The sequence below is a fragment of the Setaria italica genome, chromosome III (genome assembly GCF_000263155.2).
Source record: "Setaria italica strain Yugu1 chromosome III, Setaria_italica_v2.0, whole genome shotgun sequence".
Lineage (NCBI taxonomy): Eukaryota > Viridiplantae > Streptophyta > Magnoliopsida > Poales > Poaceae > Setaria > Setaria italica.
In genome coordinates this window covers 24,938,903-24,962,036 of record NC_028452.1, presented here as the reverse complement: position 1 = coordinate 24,962,036, position 23,134 = coordinate 24,938,903, and the positions used below count along the sequence as shown (strand labels likewise).

The following is a 23,134-nucleotide window of genomic DNA, read 5'->3' as shown; positions in this document are numbered from 1 at the left end:
AGGAGGAAAAGAAATGTAAAACCGCTGGGCATATTGTCACATCGAGAGGCTTGACAGAAACGAGGGAGAAAGTAACAGGAAGGAAACGCGTTGCTGCCAAGTTGCGATCAAATTTCCTCCCGTGACCGAACCTGCCCCGTTCTTCACGGCCTTCTATACGCCACTCACTGCGCGTACTTTTGAATGCTTGTTTGTCTTCCATTGTTGACGTCAATTGGTGTGCACATCTAATTAAAGGAAGGAAAGCACCCTTGATCAACTGAATTAGGCGCCACCGCGCCAACACACATTTGGGGAGAGAGAAAAAAAAGTACTGCTCTACTTTTCATGATAAATCGTACGTACGCTTTTAGCAGGTCATATATCATTAGAATTCAGAACTGTGACATATATACATCTAATAAAAAGCAAAACAAAGACCAAAGAAATTAAAAGGACAGACGGCAACGGGTTTGACTGACGCCGTGTTGGAAGTCTTAAGAAGAATGGTTCGGCAAAGTGTTAGGCAGTTTTAAACACGGCCAATCCCCCTTCTAGTAGTTTGTATATAATCAATCCTACTTCTCTAAGCAGTGAGCAGCTTTCCCTCGTTAACCCCAGAGCACACGTAAAGAAATCTGAGGCTTAAGCCCAGCGCGAGCAGCGTCGATCAGCATCCATGGCTTCTTCCGTCCTCCTCCTGCACACAAAGCTTGCAGCTTTCGTCTTCTCCCTGTCCCTTCTTCTCTCCTCCGCACTTGGTAACCATGGCGGTATCGGTATGGTCATATCGTAGCATGTATGGCCTGCAGGTTCTGATGGCTTTTGTTTCAACTGTCCTGGCAGGGGCGAGGGTGGTGTGCGAGCAGCTGGCGGCGGAGCTGTGCGCGTTCGCCGTGTCGTCGACGTCGCGGCGGTGCGTGCTGGAGAACACGCACTGCGCGGGGCGGCCGACGGCGTACCAGTGCCGGACGTCGGAGGTGGTGGTCGAGGACGGCCGGCTCGCGGGCACGGTGGAGACCGACCGCTGCGTGCGCGCGTGCGGCGTCGACCGCGCCACCGTCGGCATCTCCTCCGACTCCCTCCTCGACCCGCGCGTCGCCGGCGCGGTCTGCTCGCCGGCCTGCCTCCAGGGGTGCCCCAACATCGTCAACCTCTACGCCAACCTCGCCGCCGGAGAGGGTAAGCGCTCGATCCTCAGTTCGTTACAGTTATAGGATGTTCTGCGCTGGGTTTTGTTCGCATAGGCCGAAGCGTGTGACCAATGACTTTTCTTTGTTTTTTGTTTCGAGTTTTGCTTTTTGCCTTTTCTTTTTTTTTGTTTGAACGAAACTTTAGGTAGAACCACGCACTACCGGAAACGTATCGTGTGGAACTTATGGGGGCCAGATCAGGCCAAGTTAAATCAATAGACAACGAGTCTATTTGAAACTGTGTCTACGGCATTACACTTAATAACCATATAATAAAAAGTGGGAGCATATGAAACCCACCCTTAAGGATTAATGATTAGAAGAGCTAATGAGCTCGAACTAAATAATTGGAAGAAAAGAAAAAGAAACCCTCAAGGATTATACTGATTAGCTTAACCAATTAGTGATTAAGTACCAAGTCAAATAAAATCTAGTCATGAAATTTAAGTACCAAAAGAACTTTTCGACATTTACATAATTTCAAGTATTTTTCATTTTCATTTCTCATGACATAAATCGAATCAGGTCATGGATTTTATACAGATGCTTTTTTGAAGGAAATTTTATACAGATGTTTCTCAAGGTAATAAAGGTTTAAACTTTATAAGAAAACTGCTTCAGTTTTTCTTTAGATCAGGTAAAACGATTATGAATATGGTCATTTTGTTTTATATAATTTCTCTATAAATTATTTAATGAAATTAACTTGGCATCATTAATATTGCTATTTTGTTCTATAGATTCAGTTAAGCTTGTTAGACAAGTTTAACCTATCGAGAGAACTAAAATGACCAATAATTTGGAAGAGGTCGGAATATAAAATAGAACAGGCATCACTCACATATTAACAATCCACTCCATCACGAGGACACTTAATGAAAACTGAAGTAACAAACATCACCCAACAACACGTTGCTCGCGGTAACAACTGGCATTATTGATCACAAATTCGTCCTCACCATACATACTCCATGAGCCCTTAGCCGACCTTGGGAACCTTGGCCACGATGCCAGCCCTGTCGACGAAGACGCGGACGCGCTTGATGTCGAAATCGGTGGTCACGAAGGAGCCGTCAGGCAGGACGACCACCTTCACGTCCGCCCGGTCGGCCAGGATCTTCTGCTTCGCCACCTCGGCCGGCAGCCCCTCCACCTCCGGCCACGACGTCTTGCGGTTGTCGCCCATTTTCGCCGGTGGTTCGTCCCGATCGAAACCTGCAGTAGTTTAAGTGAAGGCAAGCACGGTTTGGTGTGTGCGTGGAGCCTGGTATTATAGGCCAGTTTGGGGGCAGATCGATCGATGGGATCACGTCAACTCAGACGATCGACCCAATAACAGGGCATCTTTCTCATCGGATGCCTTTGCGTCGTCTCATATGTTTGAAGCTGACATTTGGTGCAACCTCTTGCTTCCTCCGGGCTTCTGCTCCGTGTGGTTGTCGGACGCGAGGCCGTCTGCTTCGACCAAGTCTGCGTGTTCTGGCCGGCCGGCTTTGTGAGTCCGGTGGCGATACAAACGACGAATTTGCGATGAATGGTGGTACTCCTAGAAGGGAAATAAGATTTCGTGTTCGAAACAGAGGCCCGGTGTGCCAGTTTGTCTCCGGAAGTACTCCCTCCGTTCCCGTTGACTTTTTTTTCATTTGTTTGACTATTCGTCTTTTCTACAAATTTTTTTGCAAATAGACAAATCTACAAGTTAAATTTAAAGTATATTTAACAATAGACCTAATGATACACATTTTATTTTAGTTAACTAACTCGCTCAATAAATATTGATGGTCAAGGTTGAAGTAAAAAATCAACGGCGTCATATATTTAAGAACGAAGGGAGTACTTGGCTAGCCGTCGTCATTTATTTGATCATGGGAGTGGGGTCATCGTTCTTATCCTCTGCTCGCCAGACAGTGCAGGATAGTCATCACATTACAAAAAATGCTATTAGATGCTACTAAAATTTAGACGAATGAATATTGAAATGTTCTCCTGCCGTCCCTGTTATTGAGAAAAAAATGCAAACATTAGTTAGTTTTGAGGGAAAAATAAGCAAATTGCTGCAAGTGGAGTACACTGTAGTATATGATAAGGTTTGTGCATAGTTAGTTAATTTTGTGCTTAATATTACTTGGTAAGTAATAATGCATAGTATTGGTTTATGCATGCTGAATTGCTGACTAATTGACTCATGTACTATGTTATATTTGCAACGGCAGGCGTAGCTTTTTCAGAATTGTGCGAGGTACACCGTGCGAACCCTCGCCGTGCCATGGCACAGCTCCAGAGCTCCGGTAAGGCACATGGTGCTTCCACCACGGTGCGGTTGGATGCTGCTGCTCCTTCACCGGCGCCGGCGCCTTCAGAGTCAGCTTAATTGGACCTTTGAATGCATGTTGTTATTGATTTATATAGATAATTTATTACACCATAGCTCGCGGATTGGAGGGCTGTAACATTTTTACGTGATGAACATGCATTATTGTAATACTTCAAGATTACTTCCTCCTTTCTCAGATCTTGCTTCTTTGCACATTTATTTTGTTGACGTGTTGGCTAGTGAATTGATAAGGAATTGATTTTGTATGAGGCTTTGGATTGCGTTTTCATTTTCTTTCCCTTCATTTTGATTATTATAAACCTGCGAGAGTATGCATGCCCACTCATCCAATGTAAATTTCGTAGAAATTAGCATGCATAGTTTAGTGCCATACTTGAACATCGGACACTTGGCATAAAGACTTTGCCGAAACTTGCATGTGCGTGCACACATGTATCCCTTTTTTTATGCATGAAAATCATGTGATCTAGTGACTCGAACCGTGCACACAATGTGGATAGCTAGGTGTGGAATTACTTTTCACTTAAATACACCCACATTCTACCTTTGAGCATATTCGAGAGACTGGAGCCAGCCTGATGGAGCATTGATGAAGTCAACAAATATATCTCTCTATCAAATTACACATCACCTACCACAGTACCACTAAAATAATAATGTCATTAATTTGTGATCCAGAAAAATGTGATTACTGAGTTTAGAACTCGAAGCTCGATGAGCACGTTCCACTATAATAAACATAACAAAGAGCACACTTGGGCAGCTCCCCACATGCTCTCTATCACGGAACCAGAACTGTTACCATAAACAAATATTGCAGCACAAAATGATGCTCGCAGCGAGCACCACCTTTGAAAAGGGGATCCTCTATTTTCCCCTATTTTCTTCACCACATTTAAAAAGGATATCTTCTGTTTTCGCCCAATTTTCTTCTTTGGAACTAGAGGTTATTGGCCGGAGTGTGAAACTTGTAGAGGGCAAGCCTCTAACCGCTAAATTCTCATGTACTCCGTACTCCTAGAATGGTTAGCTTCTAATGGTGTGGCATTGGAAGTTTAGGTTTGGATTAGTGGGAAAAGACTCTCCCCCAATCCAAGTCTAGGTTTCTTGTCCCATTATTCCCTCAATTCAAACAAGGAAGACATTGTCATCACCTCCATGTTTCGAATTCCAGTCCGCTTTTCCCCGCTATCTAAACAACACTCGTGTGTTTTATGTATGGCTAGGTAAGAAGGCTAAGCATGAGCTTTGAGCTACCATGGAGTATTTTTCTCGCTACCAACTTAGAGCAATTCCAACCGACTCCCCATCCCAGCCCTTACCCTTTTTCTGAGGTTCCAGACGGAAAAAACAGTCTCCAAACAAGCCCTCGAAGGCTCGAACCCCAACTCTCATCCATCGCCTGAGCTCTCACATGTGGGACCTCCTAAAGGCCTACACGAGTCCTCATCTGCTCATGTCACTAACTGCTGGGATTCACGCTATCCCATCTCTGGAGTGGAATTGAGTAAAGAAAGAAATAAGTGGGTACTAGCGAATCTAGCCGGATATGCATCGCCACATCTCGGCCTGGTAGCGCCCTGCCGCCTGGGGCGGTCCTTCACCGGCCCAGCATCTATGGAGAGGATGGAGGGAGAGCAGAGATGGGGAGGGAGAGGGACTGCGATTGTCGGCAGCGTAGCTGGCTGCTTATGCCGCCTGGGCAGAGGGAGAGAAGAATGGTGACACCATGAGAAGCAGAGATAAATGAAGAGGTGAAAGAGAGTTTTGTAAATTCATTTTGGATGTTTTATATGCAATTTCACGATCATGCACCTTTTATTTTCTTATTAATGTGCCTCATATTTTCTTTAAATTTGTACTTTTAAATACACGTTCAAAACATAGCCATTTAAAAATAATTGTTGCAAATCCAGTCATAATAGTAGCCACAACATTATCATTTTCACATGAAACAATTAACTTGTTATTTACATGATATGAATAAAATGATGATGAGTGGAAAATAGAGAGACACATATGAGAGATCAGTTGGAGTCCGTAGAGAAGTAGGGGGTTGGAATGCGGATGAAATAGATGTAAGAATTCAAATTTGAGAGATTGGTTGAAGATATTTTACCACTTTACCAAAACGTGGGTCCAAGCAAATTGGAGGCACCTATCTTCCTCATGACTGGTGAAAGGATGAACTCTTTTCTCTATCTCTGTCTCTATCTCTACAGCTAAAAGACCAAATATCTCACCAAAGAGGTGACGTTTTTACGGTCCGTCAATCGCTCCTCGCCCCGTGGCCCTCGCTGCGGTCGATTTTAGGTGTCCGCTTGAGGCCCGAAGCACGGCAGGCCTGCGATCTTTCCTCCAGCATCCACATCCTCCTCAAAACCCGCGCAGCCCTTCCTTCTCTCCCATCAGCCGTCCGCTCCCTCCTTCTCGATGTGTCATATGGGTGCTGCACCTCTAAGTTTCGTATTGAGAGAATGGTTGTTCCATTGTACTACCTATTGGAAACTGAATTAACAGGGTTATTTGGCATTTAGATGTGTGGTATGCTTTGAAAATTCTTTTATCAGTGTAACATCACTGGTATCACGGGGATTTCCAGTGTCTCCAGATCAATTGGCATTTGGATGTGCCATATGCTTTAATATTTTCTTAATCACATCACTGGTGTCATGGGGATTTCCAGTTGCTACACCAAATTGTGTGCTTTTGTACCTCTTGTCATATATGATGTATAGCTGAGCTTGCCTTCTCACAGCATTATTGAATTGTGCAAAATCTGAATTTTGGTTCCTATGATTTAATTACTTTACTCACCAGCATTTATGTATTCTGTTGGTTGATGAAATGGTATCTTATTCATCTTAACCTTGATTTTTGAGACATTTGCAAATTAGGAAAATTCGGGGAAAGACTTGTGTTCCATAGTTCCAACTGTGTCAGGCCATAAACCTCATGAGTCAAATGGGGAGTCAAATCCTTTTTATTTGTTTTGTCAGTGTGCGACTACAGCACACAGGCTTGATTTATAACTGACAGCTTGAGCATGTTACATTACATCTCATACAAATATTCACATGACAGTCTGTCAGCATTATGACCATGCTACATAATAGCTGTTTCCAGAACCAATGATCATGGGTTCATTTAACCTTATTAGAACAATTCATGGTTCCTTAAAACTTGGTTTTAGCTAAGAAATGCTTTGCTTTTGTGATTTGCAGCCAGCAGAGGGACACAACTGTATTGCTGATGAGCATTATTTGCCAACCCTCTTCAATGTCAATAATTCTTTTGAACTGATATTTTATCTTTGCTTTATTCTTGGTCCCTTGCTACTCCTTTTTATATAGTTGGGCTTTAATCTTCATATGGTACATTCTGGTGGAATTGCTAACTGGTCGGTGACTCATGTTGATTGGTCCGAGGGAAAATGGCATCCAAGGTCATATAGAGCTGCAGATGTTACCTATGAACTCTTAAAGAACATAACGGTGTGTTTTTATCTTGCTAAATGGAAAAATATTTTTTTGCCACTTGTCGTCTTTGTGTTTCATACTGATCAATTTGTTTGCTTTATTTTTTGCAGTCTGTCAATGAGAATTTCCACATTACAAGTGATGATAAGGTAAGAATATCTCCTCCTTGTCTCCCAAGCACCACTTAGGAATTTGCTATTACTTCGTTGCTGGGATTTGGTCGTGGTTATCGTGTTACATTGTACCGTACTTATCTGAAAATACTTGAAAATATTTTTCTTTCTTGTGTGCCTTGCGGGTATCAGTCTTGATCTTAGGGCGTGTTTGTTTCAGCTTCCCTGAGAATCGATTTTTCAAGAAGCTTGATGGCAAAAGAATCCGCTGCCTCAAGAATCGCTGGCAAGAGAAGCAATGCGTTTGGCGTTCTCGATTTTTTTCACAAATCCGCCCCCGACACTTCAGCCTCGTCCCCGAAGCCGATGCTTCCGCGGTGGCCGGAGCTGGGGACCGCGCGAGGGAGCAGCGGTTAGAGCTGGGGGCGCGTGAGGGAGCAGCGGCCGGCCAGCTGGAGCTGCGGGCCGCGCGAGGGAGAGACGGTCGGAGTTGGGGACAAAACGAGGGAGCGGCAGCCGGAGTTGGAGGCCGGCATGGGCAGAGGCGGCCGACCGGAGCTGAGGACCGCGCGAGGGAGCGACGGCTGGAGGTGGGGGCGCGTGAGGGAGCGGCGGCCGGCCGGCCGGAGTTGGGGGCCGCGCGAGGGCAGAGGCCGTCGGCCGGAGCTGGGGACCGCGTGAGGGAGAGGCGGTCGGAGTTTGGGGGGGGGGCGCAGGGCAGAGGCGGCCGGCCGGAGCTCGGGGTCGCGCAAGAGCAGATGCGGAAGGGAGGGGAGGCAGGTTGCGGAAGGGAGGGAAGGTGCGATTTTTCTGGAAGCGACGGGAGGGACGATTCTCTTCTGTAGTTATTTCGGTCGATGGTGGGGGAATCGATTCCCAGGGAATCGAACTAGAATTTTTGCGTTTGGGTGGTTTGCCCGATTAAAATGACTAGAATCGTCCGGAGAATCCTATCCAAACACACCCTTAGTTTTGGATAGTTAAGCGAGGTGACTGTGACCTAGTTTTAAGTACATGCATGTAAACTCTTTTCTGATACATGTTAAGACACTTTCCAACCACTAGCTGGCATGCTGAAGACTGTCTCACTCGAATAATTCTTAGTTGAAAAAATGATGTGTTGTAGCATATGTGTATGAATGTTAATGTATTTTTTCGTCTCCATTGCAGAAAGTTGTGACGCTGATCCCATGTATGTGGAAAGGAAGTAAAAGACCTTGCTACCTTTTTGCTAGAAAGTTTTACCCAGAAGCTCTGAACAATCTTTTGAAGCTATTCTCCAATTCATCAGCTTGAGTTCTACAAGATTTTTTGGTCTTCGGCCTAGGAGATTCACCTACGATTTCTTCCCGCCCCCCCTCTCTCGTGTAAATTGTGAAATTGATACTTAGCGGCGGCTTAACAGGACGTCTTGTAATTCTGAGTCCCTTGCTAGGGCTGAGGTGCTCTTTGTTTAGTATTGGCACTGCCCTCCCTGTAATTCGTGGTGCCCTCTGTACGTTTCTGTGATCCCTTCACTTCACATTTCTTGATGCCTGTGAGCCACATGTAATTGGTTGATCTATGTCCTTATACTGAAGCGGTAATTGCTGGCTTTGTATTGAGCTGGGAGGGGTCTTTAACCACTTTCTTCGATACATCGAATGCTCAATACAGTGCAATATAGGGGTGTTTGGTTCCCTTTGCTTATTTTTAGCACGTGTCACATCGAATGTTTAGATACTAATTAGGAGTATTAAACGTAGACTATTTACAAAACCCATTACATAAGTGGAGGCTAAACGACGAGACGAATCTATTAAGCCTAATTAATCTATCATTAGCAGTAGCAACACATTGTCAAATCATGGACCAATTAGGCATAATCGATTCGTCTCGCCGTTTAGCCTTCACTTATGTAATGGGTTTTGTAAATAGTCTACATTTAATACTCCTAATTAGTATCTAAACATTTGATGTGACGGATGCTTCAAAATAAGTCACGAACCAAACCAGGTCATAAATGTTTGTTGCCTGTAGCAATGTATAGGTACACGATCCTAGTTCCTGCGAAAAAGAAATAGGTGGTTGGATGCAAACATGCAAGGCCTTTGTGATCCGAGTTCGTGATTGACTGAATGTGCAGTGGCACAAAAATAACTTTTTTGAAAGGACAAAAATAACTGTTTAACTCAGTTTAAGGGCCAGCGCTTTAAAATAATTGGGCCAATGTCACACTGTCACGGACTCACGGCCCATCCAAACATTGAGCAGCTCATTTTTCCCTTTCTCTCTTTTTTTTAAAAAAAATTCCGGCACATTCCCTTTGTCCCATATGGTACCTACCTTTCGCAGTTTCGCCACTTCGAGTCGCTCCAGGCCTGCAGCCGCCGTTGCTCACCCTCTTCCGTCCTCCCCCTCCGGCGCCGGCGTCCTTTTCCTCGCTCCACCGCCCCATCCCCTCACCTCCTCCTCCTCTTGAATCTAGGAGCCAATGAACAACCTCGAGTGACGCCCACTCCACCGCAGTAATATGGCTTCGCCGGCGGGTCTCCGCCCCGCCTCGCCGCCGGCGATACCCGGAGCCGCGGCGGTGGCGGCGTGCGCCGCCATGGCCGTATCCTACGTCGCTGTCCTCTACGCCCCGACGGTCATCCTCCGCTTCCCGCCGCCGACCTCGCTCCGCGCCTTCCTCCACCGCCGCTTCGCCTGCGCCGCCGTCGCCTCGACCGCCTCCGCGCTCGCCACAGCGGCGCTCCTACGGGTAAGCGCCCCTGCTCTGATCCCATCTGAACCCCTCTCTAAACCCTGGCTCTGGATCACCGGACCGAATCTCAAATCCACCATCTTCTCGTATTCCTCCCCTTTTGCCTCCCAGGTCTGGAGCCTCGGCGACTTTGCTGATATGCTCGCGGTGTTTGGCATTAGGAAGGATCACTTGGTAAGCGAGCTATCGTCAGCAAACAAGTTGCAGTTTTGTAGCTCGCTCATTAATGTGGAGCTTCTGATTCTTCTCGCTTGGACTGAAACGCTGGTTCTTCTTCAGCTTCAGGCAGTGGCAATTCCACTTTTCCTTACATCCCTAGTGTATGCTGGGTCGTTCGTCAATAAACTCTGGCCTCTTGCGAGCTCGTGGGGCGGAGATGGTGATGAGGCGGGGATCAGCTCCGCCCAGAGGCTTGTTCTTCGGATCCAAGCCGCCCTTGATGATGTAATGGTGTGGCGGAACTATGTAGTGGTCTGTTCTTCCCCTTCACCACTATCGTTCTGTACTTCTTATAATTTTTATAAGATTCTGTAAACCAGTGGCCTAAGATTACCCAGTGCATGGCCGAAGATTTGTGTGGCAAGCAAATTAGCAATAAATGAAGAATTGATGACTCTGAGTGGGACTATAAATACCACTATACCAGCTAACAGTTGACTACTGAGGCTATTCTCAATGCAAAGTTTCATATTTATGTTTCCAAGAGGGCCACGTAAGCAATAATGTATTTAATTCAGAGATGAACTAGCTCACACAATGCATAGTTTCATCTTTTGTTGTTTCCAAGGCTATATGCAAGACACAAAGATCTTGGAAACAGTGTACACATGGTTTCATCCTCATGAAACTTTTTTCTTCTCTCACCTTATAAATAGTGTGCCATGTCATCAAAATTGCTCATGTGGCAACTCATTTATTGTTCATGAAACTCCCATTGAGAATGACCTAATAAACACTTCGATTCCCTCTTTTATAGTTGCAGTGATGTTGTTTGGTGATGATGATCAGGCACCATTTACCGAGGAGCTGGTTTTCAGGGCGTGCATGATACCACTTCTTTTATGTGGTGGATTCAAAATGTCTACAATTATTTTTTTGAGTCCAGTCTTCTTCAGTCTAGGTAAATTTCTATACATTTCTATAATGTTGTACTAATTTTGTATTTTGAAGAGACCAACCTTACATGTATCCGATTTAACCTAACATTTTCTGATTTTTCTTTCTCTAATTTGCAATTGGTTTATAAATCAAAATTGCACATCTGGGGTTGCATATACATTCTCTGCTGTTGATGTTGTTGGACTCTTTTACATTAACTGAACCTTTGTGTTGACAGCACACTTAAATCATTTGTTCGAGCTACAACAGCAAGGATGCAATTTTATGAGGTCACTACTGATTGTAGGTATTTTTCATTACATCTTTTTTTCCCTTTAGTACCTTCCTGCAATGGTATGAGAAGAAAATTTTTGAGCTAGATTAACTTAATATTGGTGTCAGAATCTCAGAACAGACTTTTGGACCTATATTGAAATAATGTTTGTTCCTGCTGAAATCAAGGAGAACTACAACATACTAGTTCAATGTGTTTATTCTTCAGTGATACAAATTTACCTTCAAACTAGTTGCACTATGGTCTCCAGTTTTCACAATGTACTGCCTGCCTGAAGAGTGAAGAGCCATGCTATGTGGTTTGCAATATGCAATGGATTACCATGGCATTAAGCCTATCATCTTAATATTCATATCTTCATACTTCTTGCTACAACCTCACGCTTATTTCACAAGTATTAATTTCTCGATTGAGATTGGTTACAATTTAGGCATCAGGACTTATTACATGTACAGATTGTGTAGCTAGAAACCTGCATTTTTTGACCTTTTAGTATGCTTGGCATGCAAATTGGCATCTTCCAACATATTAGTCTTTTAGTTCTCCACATATCTTTCTTAAACCTTGTCATCAAGTTTTGTAGATTACTTCTGTTTCATCAGTTGTGGACACCTGTTTTCTGCACTTTATGAGCTTGATTTAACTTCTTACCTTCCCTTCAGGTGTCCAGTTAGGCTACACTGTAATCTTCGGGTGGTATGCAGCATTTTTGTTCATTCGAACAGGTCCCACTCATTCTTTTTTTGTGTTTTAGATTGCTCATTTGTATATTGTTAGTGATGTTATCAACTTGCTGTCCTTTCTGAAATTGCTTTTCTAGTTGTAGAATTGAAGTTTCCATGTTTTATCATTGACATTTTCATTTTTTTTCCCTTCAAAAAAACATTTGACATTTTCATTCTCGTTCCATCCTAGTTCATGCGGGTTTTTGAATAATCATATTTGTACTGTACTTTCACAATTTAACAGTTAAGTCTTAGGATGATATTCTAAATTCCAGAAGCTTGAAAACCAACACCTGTATGACACAAAAATTCTGATTCATCATTGTTTTTCCAACCATATTTTGGTACATTCAACTAAGCTTATGGATCGTAACCTGAAAAGTTCTTTGATTATCCTAATTGTGCTTGTAATCGAATTTCGATTTGGTTTTATGACATTGATGATGGTGTAACTACAAGTTTAAATGGTCTGAATAACTTTTCAGTGTTAATTAACTTTCATCTTCTTAAAAAATGAACTACAGGGAATCTGTTGTCTCCTATTGTTGCTCACGTCTTTTGCAATATGATGGGTTTGCCTGTTTTTTCGTCACCACGGACAAAAGGTGTGTATATTTATTTATATACATCCTGTTTTCTTTGAATAAAATGAAATAAATACTAATGCGTGTAAAATTATGCTCAACTTCTTATGTTGCCTGGTTGTTTTTCTGTCACAGGAGTGGCGTCGGTAGCACTTCTGGCTGGTTCAGTATGTTTCTTTTGGCTCCTTTTCCCTGCAACAAGTCCTGAACTGTACAACACTAGGTTAGATCGTTGCAGGTGCTGGCATGGTTTTTGTAATTGGAGATAGTGCAGAACTAGATGGAGAGCAATGGATCCTGAGCCTGACTTTCAGCTACTAACCAGTGAAACACTAAGCTGATAGCAGCCACTGCTGGCAGGTTTTTCATTTATTTTTCATTTCAGTGTTCCATACTGTTGTTGTAAAACATTTTTGTAGATATTGTTCCCTTGTTGTGGGCTAAGAGATTAGACTTGCAGAGAATTCCATTTCATCACTTGTTAAATACTTACCAATGAGAAAATCGCTGAGTCACTTATAGGGTGTTTGATTTGAAGAATGAGGTAGTCCATCATCTTTTTATTCCTTAATTTTTTGTTTGGTTGCAGAATGGAAAAAGTTGATTAATCACAGATCATTACTCACAAACTAATTAATTAGCTAATAATAAATACTAGTATAAGGAATGAGTTTATTCCACCAAATTTGAGAAATGGGCTTATGATGCACCATCTCATCTACAACCAAACACCCCTTAAAGTTATAGTGTTAGCTTTAAAGAAATACTGAATCCGTACTGCAAAAATTTCGATCGTTATAATTGGGAAATGGGAATAGATAAGCATGGTCGACTCCATGACGTTCATGTTACAGTGGGTTAGTGAACGTTGTGCAGATGAATAGTCTGATCCCTTCCTGCCCAAGTTGAAATTACAAGCCATGTTTATACTAAATAGATTGTTCAAAGTTCTAGCATTGACTAGGTTTACATCTTTGTTAAAGCACTACAGTTCCAAATTGACAAAAAGAGGCATATCGTTATGACATAGTAACCGTTTGAAGAAAATTAGCAGCCTCGCAATTTTAATCAGAAACCTAAGTAATTTTTCACGTTCCTTCGGGGCCTGGGCGGCTGGCTGGATCCTTCGGGGCCTCACGGCCTTTCAACGATCAAGAGCCCAAACTCACTCTCTACCTGTCATCATCTGAGCTCTGAATACACATTGCTAGGATGATTCATACACATTGCTATTACCCTTAACAGAATACAAGAATTAGCAGCTGTCATCATCTGAGCTATAATAGCTCGAACTCTGTTCGCTTCAGCTTATTGAGCTGGCTTATCAGCCACCAAACAGTGTTTTCCTCTCACAACAAATCAGCGGTTTCAGCTTTCCAGCTGGCTAAGCGAACATGCTTATGCTTGAGTTTAGCTGCGGGCCCAGCATGGCTTCCTCCCGTACTGCTTCTGCCTGCTGCCACTCCTCCCATCTCGTCAAGTCCATTTCCTTCAAGCATCCTCACCACCTCCGACATCTGAGGTCGGTCCACTGGGGAGCTCTGTGTGCAAAGGAGCGCAACCTGGATCAGGGATTCCACCTCAGAATCTATGCAGCTCTTGTGTATATCTGGATCAATGATCATCTCCAGTCTCTTCTGGTTTAGTAGTCCCTTGACCTGCACAAATCACATAAACTCACCATTACGCAAATCAAAGCAGGTATTGTTGTGTCAAGCCACACAGCTAGATTGCAATTTGAACTGAGGACATGGCATTACTAAATTACCCAGTCAAGTAGCATGACATCTTCATCATTGGCAAGGCGAGCAAGATCAAACACACGCTGTCCTGTAATGAGCTCCAAGAGCATCATTCCGTAACCGTACACATCGATTTTCTCGGAGATTCTTCCTGTGGAAAGATATTCAGGTGCAATGTGCCCAATTGTTCCACGAACACCAGTTGTTACCTCATCTGTATCCTTGTGATCCATTAGCTTGGCCAAATTGAAGTGTCCCACTACAGCTTCAAAGTCTTCATCTAATAAGATATTCGCAGCTTTGACATCACGATGAATAATCTTTGGATCACACTGGTCATGTAAACAGGACAAGCCCCTAGCAGAACCTAATGCAATCCTTCTCCTTGTTTGCCAATCTAAAGGGGGTTCAAACGGTTTCCGTTCTACAAAATAAACCAAAGCAATAAATGTTTCACATTTGGATATTGTTGTTGAGAAAGTATAACAAGCTGGAAAAAAAAACAATATAAAGGCTGTACGCTGACTATAGTAAATAGGATAGAGTACCTCTTAAACGTGATGCAACACTTCCATTACCCATATAAGGATATACAAGCAAACATTCTGCTGATGTCATACAGAATCCACAAAGACGCAATAGATTTCTGTGTGCAACGACCATACCACTCATCTCAACTTCTGTTTCAAACTGTAGTTTCATACCAGGTGTCCTCTCATTTAGCCTCCTAACAGCTACTAACGAACCATCTGCCAGTCTTCCCTTATAGACGTTGCCAAATCCACCTCTTCCAAGAAGGTTCCTATAGCTGAAGACATCTGTTGCAGCTCTTAGTTCCCAAAACGAAAATCTCTTAAGCTGGCCAAGCTTGGCTGCCACAAGTAATTTATTGTCCTCTGATTGTACATCAAATAAATGCTCTTTTGATTTCCTACATCGACACAATGCACAACATATTGCAGGAATAGCCAATAGCAAGGTGGCACTGGCAGACACTCCAGTAGCAATCGCACCAATACAAGAACAACTTCCTGCATGGAATAAAAAAAAATCAGCAGCAAACTCATATATGCTAAATTACTGCTATACCCATGCAGGCGGGGAGGGGGGCATGAAGAGGGACAAGTAGGCACTGAATTAGTGCCAACGAGGATGTCACTTAGATGAAAAGAGCAAAATGGGATGTACAGGTTTTTGGTCCACTAGTGGTGGTGTCGGCCCTAGTCACAACTCACATGGAGAGAAACTAGCAGGAGCGGAGCCAGCCTTAGAAACTAAGGGGGCTCATCTTCCTTCTCCTTGGTTCCTTAAATCTTCCTCTTCCTTTTTCTTCCACCGCAAATTTCATTTTGTGTGTGCGCCCGTGTGTGTTTGGGGTGGGGGTGGGGGTGGGGGGGGGGGGTGATCTAATGTTAGGCTCTCCATTTCTGACCCAGCATAAGCCATGTTGAACTCAACATATTTACATGGACTTAATAGTCAAGGATCTGAACAAATCACCTGGTGATTGCACAGGTGGTGGACTAAAGTAAGAGGCACCAGGGCTAGGTTCCGTGGTGCCAGGCCCACATATGTTAGGGTTGTTGGCAAAACTGCAAAAATAGACAAGTGTTAATAGCAGAAGTGTCAAGGCCGAAAAATTGGTGTTGACATCATAAATTCTAGCTTTACCTGATGGGGGTGGATAATGAAAGTGAACCAGTTGATGGAGCTTGTCCAGTTAAATTGTTGTTGGGCAGATCCCTAAATTCATTATAAACATTTAATTTGCATTGAATAATTACTAATCAGTATATACAAATACCACGTATTCATCTGATAGTGTCTGCTTGAATAGATACATTTAGCACCTGTCAAAATTCTAAGATAGGATGAAATGGCAGTGTACAAACGAAGTCTTTGTTCACAATCAAGAGGGGGACTTAGGTTCAATCCCTATTGATTGGAAGGAAAAATAAAGTAATAACCATGCTAAAACAAGGGGATTTAGTCAAATCACTCTCTACCTAAGCATGGGCATAAATGATATGGGAGATACTAGGAGATATTGAACAATAATAAAAAGAAAGCCATATAACGCCTCTCCCCCTAGTCGAGTTTTTTTTTTAAATACGTACCCGGTATCAAGTTCTTTGGTTGTGGCTTCCGCTGAGCCCATTTCTTGTTGTTTATCTGAGGACTCCAACAACACCGTAATCCTAGTGGCAACAACCATTAAACACTCAGAACTCATATGGAGATATTGAAGAATGATAAGAAGAAAGCTGTATGTTCTCTTTATTTGAGACAAATACATACCCACTACTATGTTGTTTGCTTGTGGCTTCCACTGAGCCCAATTCTTGTATTTCCTGTTCAACTGAGGACTCCAACGACACAGTAACCCTAGTGGCAGTAATCATTTTGCACTTAGAACTCGTATGGTCAGAACAAAGGGTATGGAACCGGAATAAGAAGGAAGCCATATGTTCTCTTTATTTGAGATAAATACGTACCCAGTACCACGTTGTTTGCTTGTGGTTTTCACTGAGCCCATTTCTTGTATTTCCTGTTGTTCATCTACGGACTCAAATGACACAGTAATCCTAGTGGCAGCAACCATTTAGCATTCGGAACTCATATGGGCAGAATAAAGGGTATGGAACGAGCAATGGTATTGAAGAAAATAAGGAAGACATATGCTCTCTTTATTTAAGAAATACATACCCAGTACCACATTGTTTGCGTGTGGCTTCCACTGAACCCATTTCTTGTATTTCCTGTTGTTCATCTGAGGACTCCAACGACATAGTAATCCTAGTGGCAGAAACCATTTAGCACTCAGAACTCATATGTGCAGAATAAATGGTTAGGGTATGGGAGCAATGATATTGAAGAATAATAAGAAGGACGCCATATATTCTCATATTTCCTCTTTATTCGAGAAAAATACGTACCCAGTATCATGTTGTTTACTTGTGGCTTCAACGGAGGCCATTTCTTGTATTTCTTGTAGTTCATCAGAGGACCCCAATGAAACAGTAATCCTAGAGGCAGCAACCATTTAGAACTCAGAGCTCATATGGGCAGAATAAAGAGGGTATGGAACAAGCAGTGATAAGAGGAGGCTAGAGTAAAGTCTGCACCTGTTATCAGATCGTTTGTTTGTGTCTTGCTTTGAGCCCTTTTCTCCAATTCCATATCGTTCATGTGAACCTTCTTTTGTGATAACATCTGGAATTGGATTGGTAATTTCTAGAGTCTGGGGTTTTTCCTTTTGAGCTTTTCTACTCCTTTCTTTTTCACCATAAAAGGTCCAATCCACCAATTTTATGTTGACCCTACAAGGGATAAAGGCGGCCTTCAATGCAGACTGTGCAGCCATTCTACTGGATTCATCAGCACCAGCATTTCCTATTTTTGCAGAGATCTCTTCGAGGCCTATCAAGTGTTCAAAGCCAGCATCTACCGGATTGTGTTGAACCAACGTGTTAGCATTGAAGCCTAGCTTGAGCCTTCGAACGTTGGGCATTGCTCCTTTAGCAAAGGCTATGCAAAGGGCAGAACAGACGAATTTGAAGTGTTTCAGAACTGGGAATCCCTCCTTGTTAAAAAGGATCCTTTTTGTTGAGGCAGTCTGGACATACAACAAGAGAGCAGAGAGGGCAGGAAGTCCTTCAAGGATATCAACATCATTACTCGATAGGCCCATGACTTGAATCTTTAAAATGGCAAGTAGTCGTAGTTTTCCAATCCACTCAGGAAGGATGGAAAAGATGCAAATCTGTGGCAACAACTCAAGCTTCTGGAGAAGAGCTGGAGGAGAGGACACACTGCTCAAACTATCACAGCAAATATTACTGCTTGAAGCACTTGCCTTCAGAGTAGCATTTGAGGAGCCTGAAAGTAACATGGTTAGAGACTTGAGATTGCTGAGATTCGAGAGAATTGAGCCCAAGCACTGCAACTTCTTCTCAAGATTGTCAGAAGGCATTGTAGAACAGATGAGATGAAGATCTTGTAGATTGGTCAGCTTGCCTAGGTTTAGCACATTGTCTGCTGAATTGCTACTGAGATCAAAGCTCCCTAATGCATGTAGAGATGTCAATTGGCCAATACCGTTTGGAAAGTTTGTGTCACCAGGAAGCCTAAGGTACCGCAGACCTGGTAAATGAACAATATCCAGTGGAACCTCAGTTATTCTAGAATCTATTATCAGTGTCTCCAAGTGTTGTAGACCTTGCATCTTGGTTTGCAGATCCAAAGTGACATTACATACTATCTCCAAATATCTCAGTCGAAACAACTGGCAGACAGTGGTAAGGTCGAAACTTTTGTTATCCTTGTCACCCCAAAGATGAAGGATCATAACCCGAAGGAGCCGAAATTCTGATATAGAAGGCAAAGACTTGAAGAGTCCAAAAAAGGCAAGTGACTGGACTTGCAACAGCCTTAATTTTGTGGGTTGTGCTGCATATTCTGCATCGCCAAATTGGAGAGACAGTCGACGAACCTTATCAGCAAGTCTTATATTGGCCTGAGAATGATCAATAGCAGTGACGAAATTTTCTTCTATGGACTTGTACCTAATAAGATTTAGTATCATGTAGTGCACTGTACATGATAGCACCTCACCGTTGTAGTTGATGTCTACAGGTTGGATCATCCCCCCATTAACAAGCTCATGAAAATAGGTACTTGCAACTTCCTCCTTGCCTAACCCTTCTTGTGCACAGATAAAACCTTCAGCTATCCACTGCTTTACCAAATCGTCTTTCGAGATTATATGGTCCTCTTTATATATACTAAGATATAGCATGCAAGCTTTTAAATGACAAGGAAGATTGTTGTAACAAAGGCTAAGTACTTGTTTCATTCGTTCAATAGTTGGATCTGTCCTTAAATTTGAGCTCAGTGATCTCCTTATCCAGTTACATTGCTCTGCCCAATTCTGATGTCTTCCTAAAAGGCTTGCTGTAGTAATAGTTGCTAGTGGAAAACCACCGCATTTTCTTATAATTTCAGATGAAACTTCATACGAGTGCTGATTATTTGTAGATCGATTGCCAGGAAATCTACTAAAAAATATTTTTGTTGACTCATCGTCGCTAAGAGGTTCCATCTTAAAAATATGCTTAGAGTTATGATCAGAACATATCTGAGCTACAACATCGCTTTCCGTTGTAATTAGTACTCTACTGCAGCATTTATCATCTGGCAAAGCACGACTGACAACATCCCACGTTGATGAAGCCCACAAATCATCAATTATGATGAAGTAGCTGCAAAAAACTTACAGTCTTTAATGGAAAATAACCATCTTCATAAGATCTGCTATTGAAATATTTGAATTAAGTGGACCAGATCAAAGTTCAGGGGTTTTCTTGTGGAGTAAGGGGACTTCCTTTGGAAAATAATCAGCATGTCATGTACCATTCAAGTATATGATATTAGTTTCTTGAAGTAATCTTATATCTCAAATAGCACAGGCAGTAGGAGACATTCTCAGAATTCAGGCATGCATGTAGATAAACCCTAAATTTTGGTGACCATCCAAGTTCCTATGGAAGAACTATTATTTGGTTTGCATCATACAGTGTTTCAGGTGCACATTCCTGTGTCAAGCCAAGGGTCCATAATGTTTCTAGTGCTTGGGAGAGTTCCTGATTTAAACACAAAATGCAAAATGTTCAATAATAGATGCACTGAAATTTTGTTACTTTCCAGACACATCTCTTCACCACCTAATCACCAAATCAAAAGTATGGTTCCTCTGCTCAATGCAAAATGTGCAGTAATAACACCCCCCCCCCCCCCCCCCCCTAAAAAGTGCACAATAGACAGTACTAAACTTCGAACTAAGAAGGTGCAGTTTAGGTGAACAAAAGGGAACTCTGAGGCAACTGAAAATCAGCAAAGTGGATATAATTGTATCTCTGTGTAGTCAAGTACCCAGGGTTTTCTAGAAAACCATATGGTTCTTTATAAGCCTAACTGAGCAACTACTCTGAGGAAAAGATTTGCCAATATGTGTGCAGAAACTAACTTCTTATCTTGCAGGTGTGCCCTGATCGTGCCAATGAGATTACCCAGCTCTGCATCATCAGGCAACCGTTGTCGACGAACTTGTAAGAGTATGCTGCTGAGAAGCCTCCTCATGTCAGGCTTCTGGGATGACCGTGCAAAAGCCCGGCACTCAAATCGCCTTCCGAGCTTGCGGTACAGCTCTTTCGCAAGAGTTGTCTTGCCAACTCCCCCAAGTCCAACAATGGACACTACTCTCAGTTTCTGCTCTCCATCTCCAGTCAACCACTCACCAAGCTTTTCCATGGAGCTGTCGATACCAACCAGGCGCGTCGCCTCCATTCCACACAGCGGTGGTATTGGGGGTTCATCCGAATCAATCCTGACTACCCGACTCTGATGCTTGTCAAGATTGTACCTCTTGTGCCGCTGAATCGCATCCTCCAATCGGGCCCTGAATCGTGCGGTCTCGCAGGCGACCCACCGGCTCCGGCTCAGGTCCTCCCGGAGCCTGGCGACCCTGCTGCGGAGGTTCTTCCGGGCGGCGGCCGAGTGGAGCCCGTGGGTGAGCTCGTCGAGAAAGTCGTCGATGTCGTACGACAGCTCGCGCACCTCCTTCACCCAGCACCTGGCCGCCGAGGCCGGAGCCTCCACATTCGACGGCTCCACCAGGTACTTGTCCATCAACTCCTGGAGGTGGTGCTTGAGGAGGCGAATCTTGTTCTTCTCCCCATTGCGCAGCCGCAGCCATTGGTCGGCCTCCGGCGACAGCAGCCGCTCTAGCTTGGCAGGGAGGGAGCGGACGACCCCTAGCGAAACACTCACTGGAGCCTCCGCCATTTCCCACAGCAGATCAGAGAAAATCCTTTGTCACAGATGCCTTGAAGAACATGGATTCTTGTTTCCAGCCTCGTGTTTGTGATTCATAACGGGCAACACTTCGACGAAAGGAATGATATACCGAGAAAAGTTTATACATGTCGTTTTGGATATTAGGTGGTTAGCTATTCCGATTGCTTACCGGTCGTTTTGGGTCACTTGAGATTATCTTTCGTGTAGAGTTGCGCGATGCAAACACTAGTTGCCTCATTCGTCGATTGTATCTGAGTCGCGACTATATTTGTTAAGTTTCTATTTATTCTCATGCCGTATTTGTAGGTTGGCATTTATAACATATGAAGTTTCTGGGGAATATACAGTATCTCAAAATTGAGGAATATCTAATTATTTGCGACTATACAGTATCTCAAAATTGAGGAATATCTAATTATTTGCCATCCTTAGAAGCCACTTTTATATTTGCATCTGCATATTTACCATCGGAGAGATGTTTTAGCAACAAAATTGTCATTTTGTCCGACGTGGCACGCCATGTCACGGTTCACGCTGATTTTTGCTCGCCAAATGACCCCCGTGCCCCTGGCCTTTATGCTCCCCGCGTGCAGCTCTTCTCTCTCTCCGTCTCCCCATGGCTGCTCCACCCCCCATGGCTCACCGCGCCGCGTCAGGCCTGTTTCGTCGCCCGTGGGTCACCGCCGCCGTCAGGGCCACGCCTCCGCCCACAGGCCACCGTGCTGCCGTCGCGTCCTCCGCCGGTTATTGGAAGCTGGTGACGAAGGCTAGCTCCTTAACGGAGTTGGGGTCCTTGGGCCTGTCGAGGAAGTAGACATGCCGCTCGTCAGGAGTCTCGTACTGCTCGACCTCCCTGCCCCACCCGCTGCCATTGAGCACTGCTGCGTACGCCAGGTCCTGTGGACGGAAGTCGTCCAGGCCCGATGACGTCACGGCCATGCGCGAGCTCACCACCCTTCACAGCCCTGCCGTGGGCAGCGACAGCGGGTTCACCAGCGGGTCGTCGATGCCGTACCGCCCGCCGGAGATGAAGGACCATGCCGTCTCGTACTAGCGCCGCATCACCTTGTTCGTCGTCTCCCGACCATGGGCTCTTTGCCCCAAAAGTAGGGATCAAGGAGCAAGAGCCCCGTGATAGCCGCGCCGCCATCCAACCCGTCCTCTGTGCCCACGCGCATGGCCATGTTGTGCGCGATGTTGGCACCGGCGCTATCCCCGGCAACGAACAAGCGGGAGAGGTTTCCCCGGTCCCACAGCCACGACTCTGGCTCGGACGTGGTGTTCCGGGTGACCCAGTTGAGCGCCTGCCACGAGTCATCGTATGCCGCCGGTAGCTGGTGCTTCGGCACGAGGCGGTACTCCACGGGCACTGCCACGACATGCGCCTTCGCCGCCACCATGTTCAAGTACGCGTGGTACAACAGTGTGAACGTGGACTCGATGATGAACACGCCGTCGTCGTAGAACATGAGCACGGGGAGCCGATCCTTCTTGTTCCCTTTCGTCCCACCAGCGGGCGCTTGTCTTGGCCTCTTGAGCGCGGGGGGGGGGGGGGAGGAGCATGGGGCACGTGGAATCCCGTGGCCGACGTGGGTCCTGAGGGGGAGACGAAGAGAGAAGAGCGGCGTGCGGGGAGCGCCAGGGGGCACGGGGTCATTTGGCAAGCGGAAACCAGCGTGGACCTGTCCCGTGACATGGCGTGCTACGGAGGATAAAATGACAATTTTATTGGTAAAATATCTCTTCATGGCAAATATGTAAATGCAAATGTAAAAGTAACTAAGGATATCAAATAATTAGATATTCCAAAACCGGAGTGACTCGTGGATGTTGGTGCAATTTTCACATTGGTAATGGACTGCATGGCAGCAAGAACAAAGACATGCGCTGCGCCCACAGCGAAAAGGAGTACCACTACCACAACGGCACAACCACACGTGTCCAGCTGTTTAAGTCAAAGCCTGCCTGCTTTATGTTCACCCGAGGCCCC

The 23,134-nt window shown here is 44.4% G+C and overlaps 2 protein-coding genes and 2 pseudogenes across 2 annotated transcripts; 2 read left to right on the top strand and 2 right to left on the bottom strand.

The window, feature by feature from the left end:
• The first annotated feature begins 515 nt into the window (after nucleotides 1–515).
• On the top strand, nucleotides 516–3,775 carry LOC101785352. Its single transcript, XM_004962299.2, has 3 exons — nucleotides 516–740; nucleotides 826–1,161; nucleotides 3,386–3,775. Exons 1-3 carry the CDS (start codon nucleotides 659–661, stop codon nucleotides 3,541–3,543), a joined length of 576 nt encoding a protein of 191 aa, XP_004962356.1. The 5' UTR covers nucleotides 516–658; the 3' UTR covers nucleotides 3,544–3,775.
• Nucleotides 3,776–9,414: 5,639 nt separating this feature from the next.
• LOC101784292 (CAAX prenyl protease 2) lies at nucleotides 9,415–13,062 on the top strand. The gene is made up of 8 exons (XM_004962297.2): nucleotides 9,415–9,842; nucleotides 9,957–10,019; nucleotides 10,125–10,316; nucleotides 10,854–10,965; nucleotides 11,182–11,250; nucleotides 11,901–11,963; nucleotides 12,488–12,568; nucleotides 12,683–13,062. Exons 1-8 carry the CDS (start codon nucleotides 9,612–9,614, stop codon nucleotides 12,814–12,816), a joined length of 945 nt encoding a protein of 314 aa, XP_004962354.1. The 5' UTR covers nucleotides 9,415–9,611; the 3' UTR covers nucleotides 12,817–13,062.
• Nucleotides 13,063–13,444: 382 nt separating this feature from the next.
• LOC101783883 lies at nucleotides 13,445–21,315 on the bottom strand (annotated as a pseudogene).
• Nucleotides 21,316–21,888: 573 nt separating this feature from the next.
• On the bottom strand, nucleotides 21,889–22,892 carry LOC101754986 (annotated as a pseudogene).
• Between the last annotated feature and the right edge of the window lie 242 nt (nucleotides 22,893–23,134).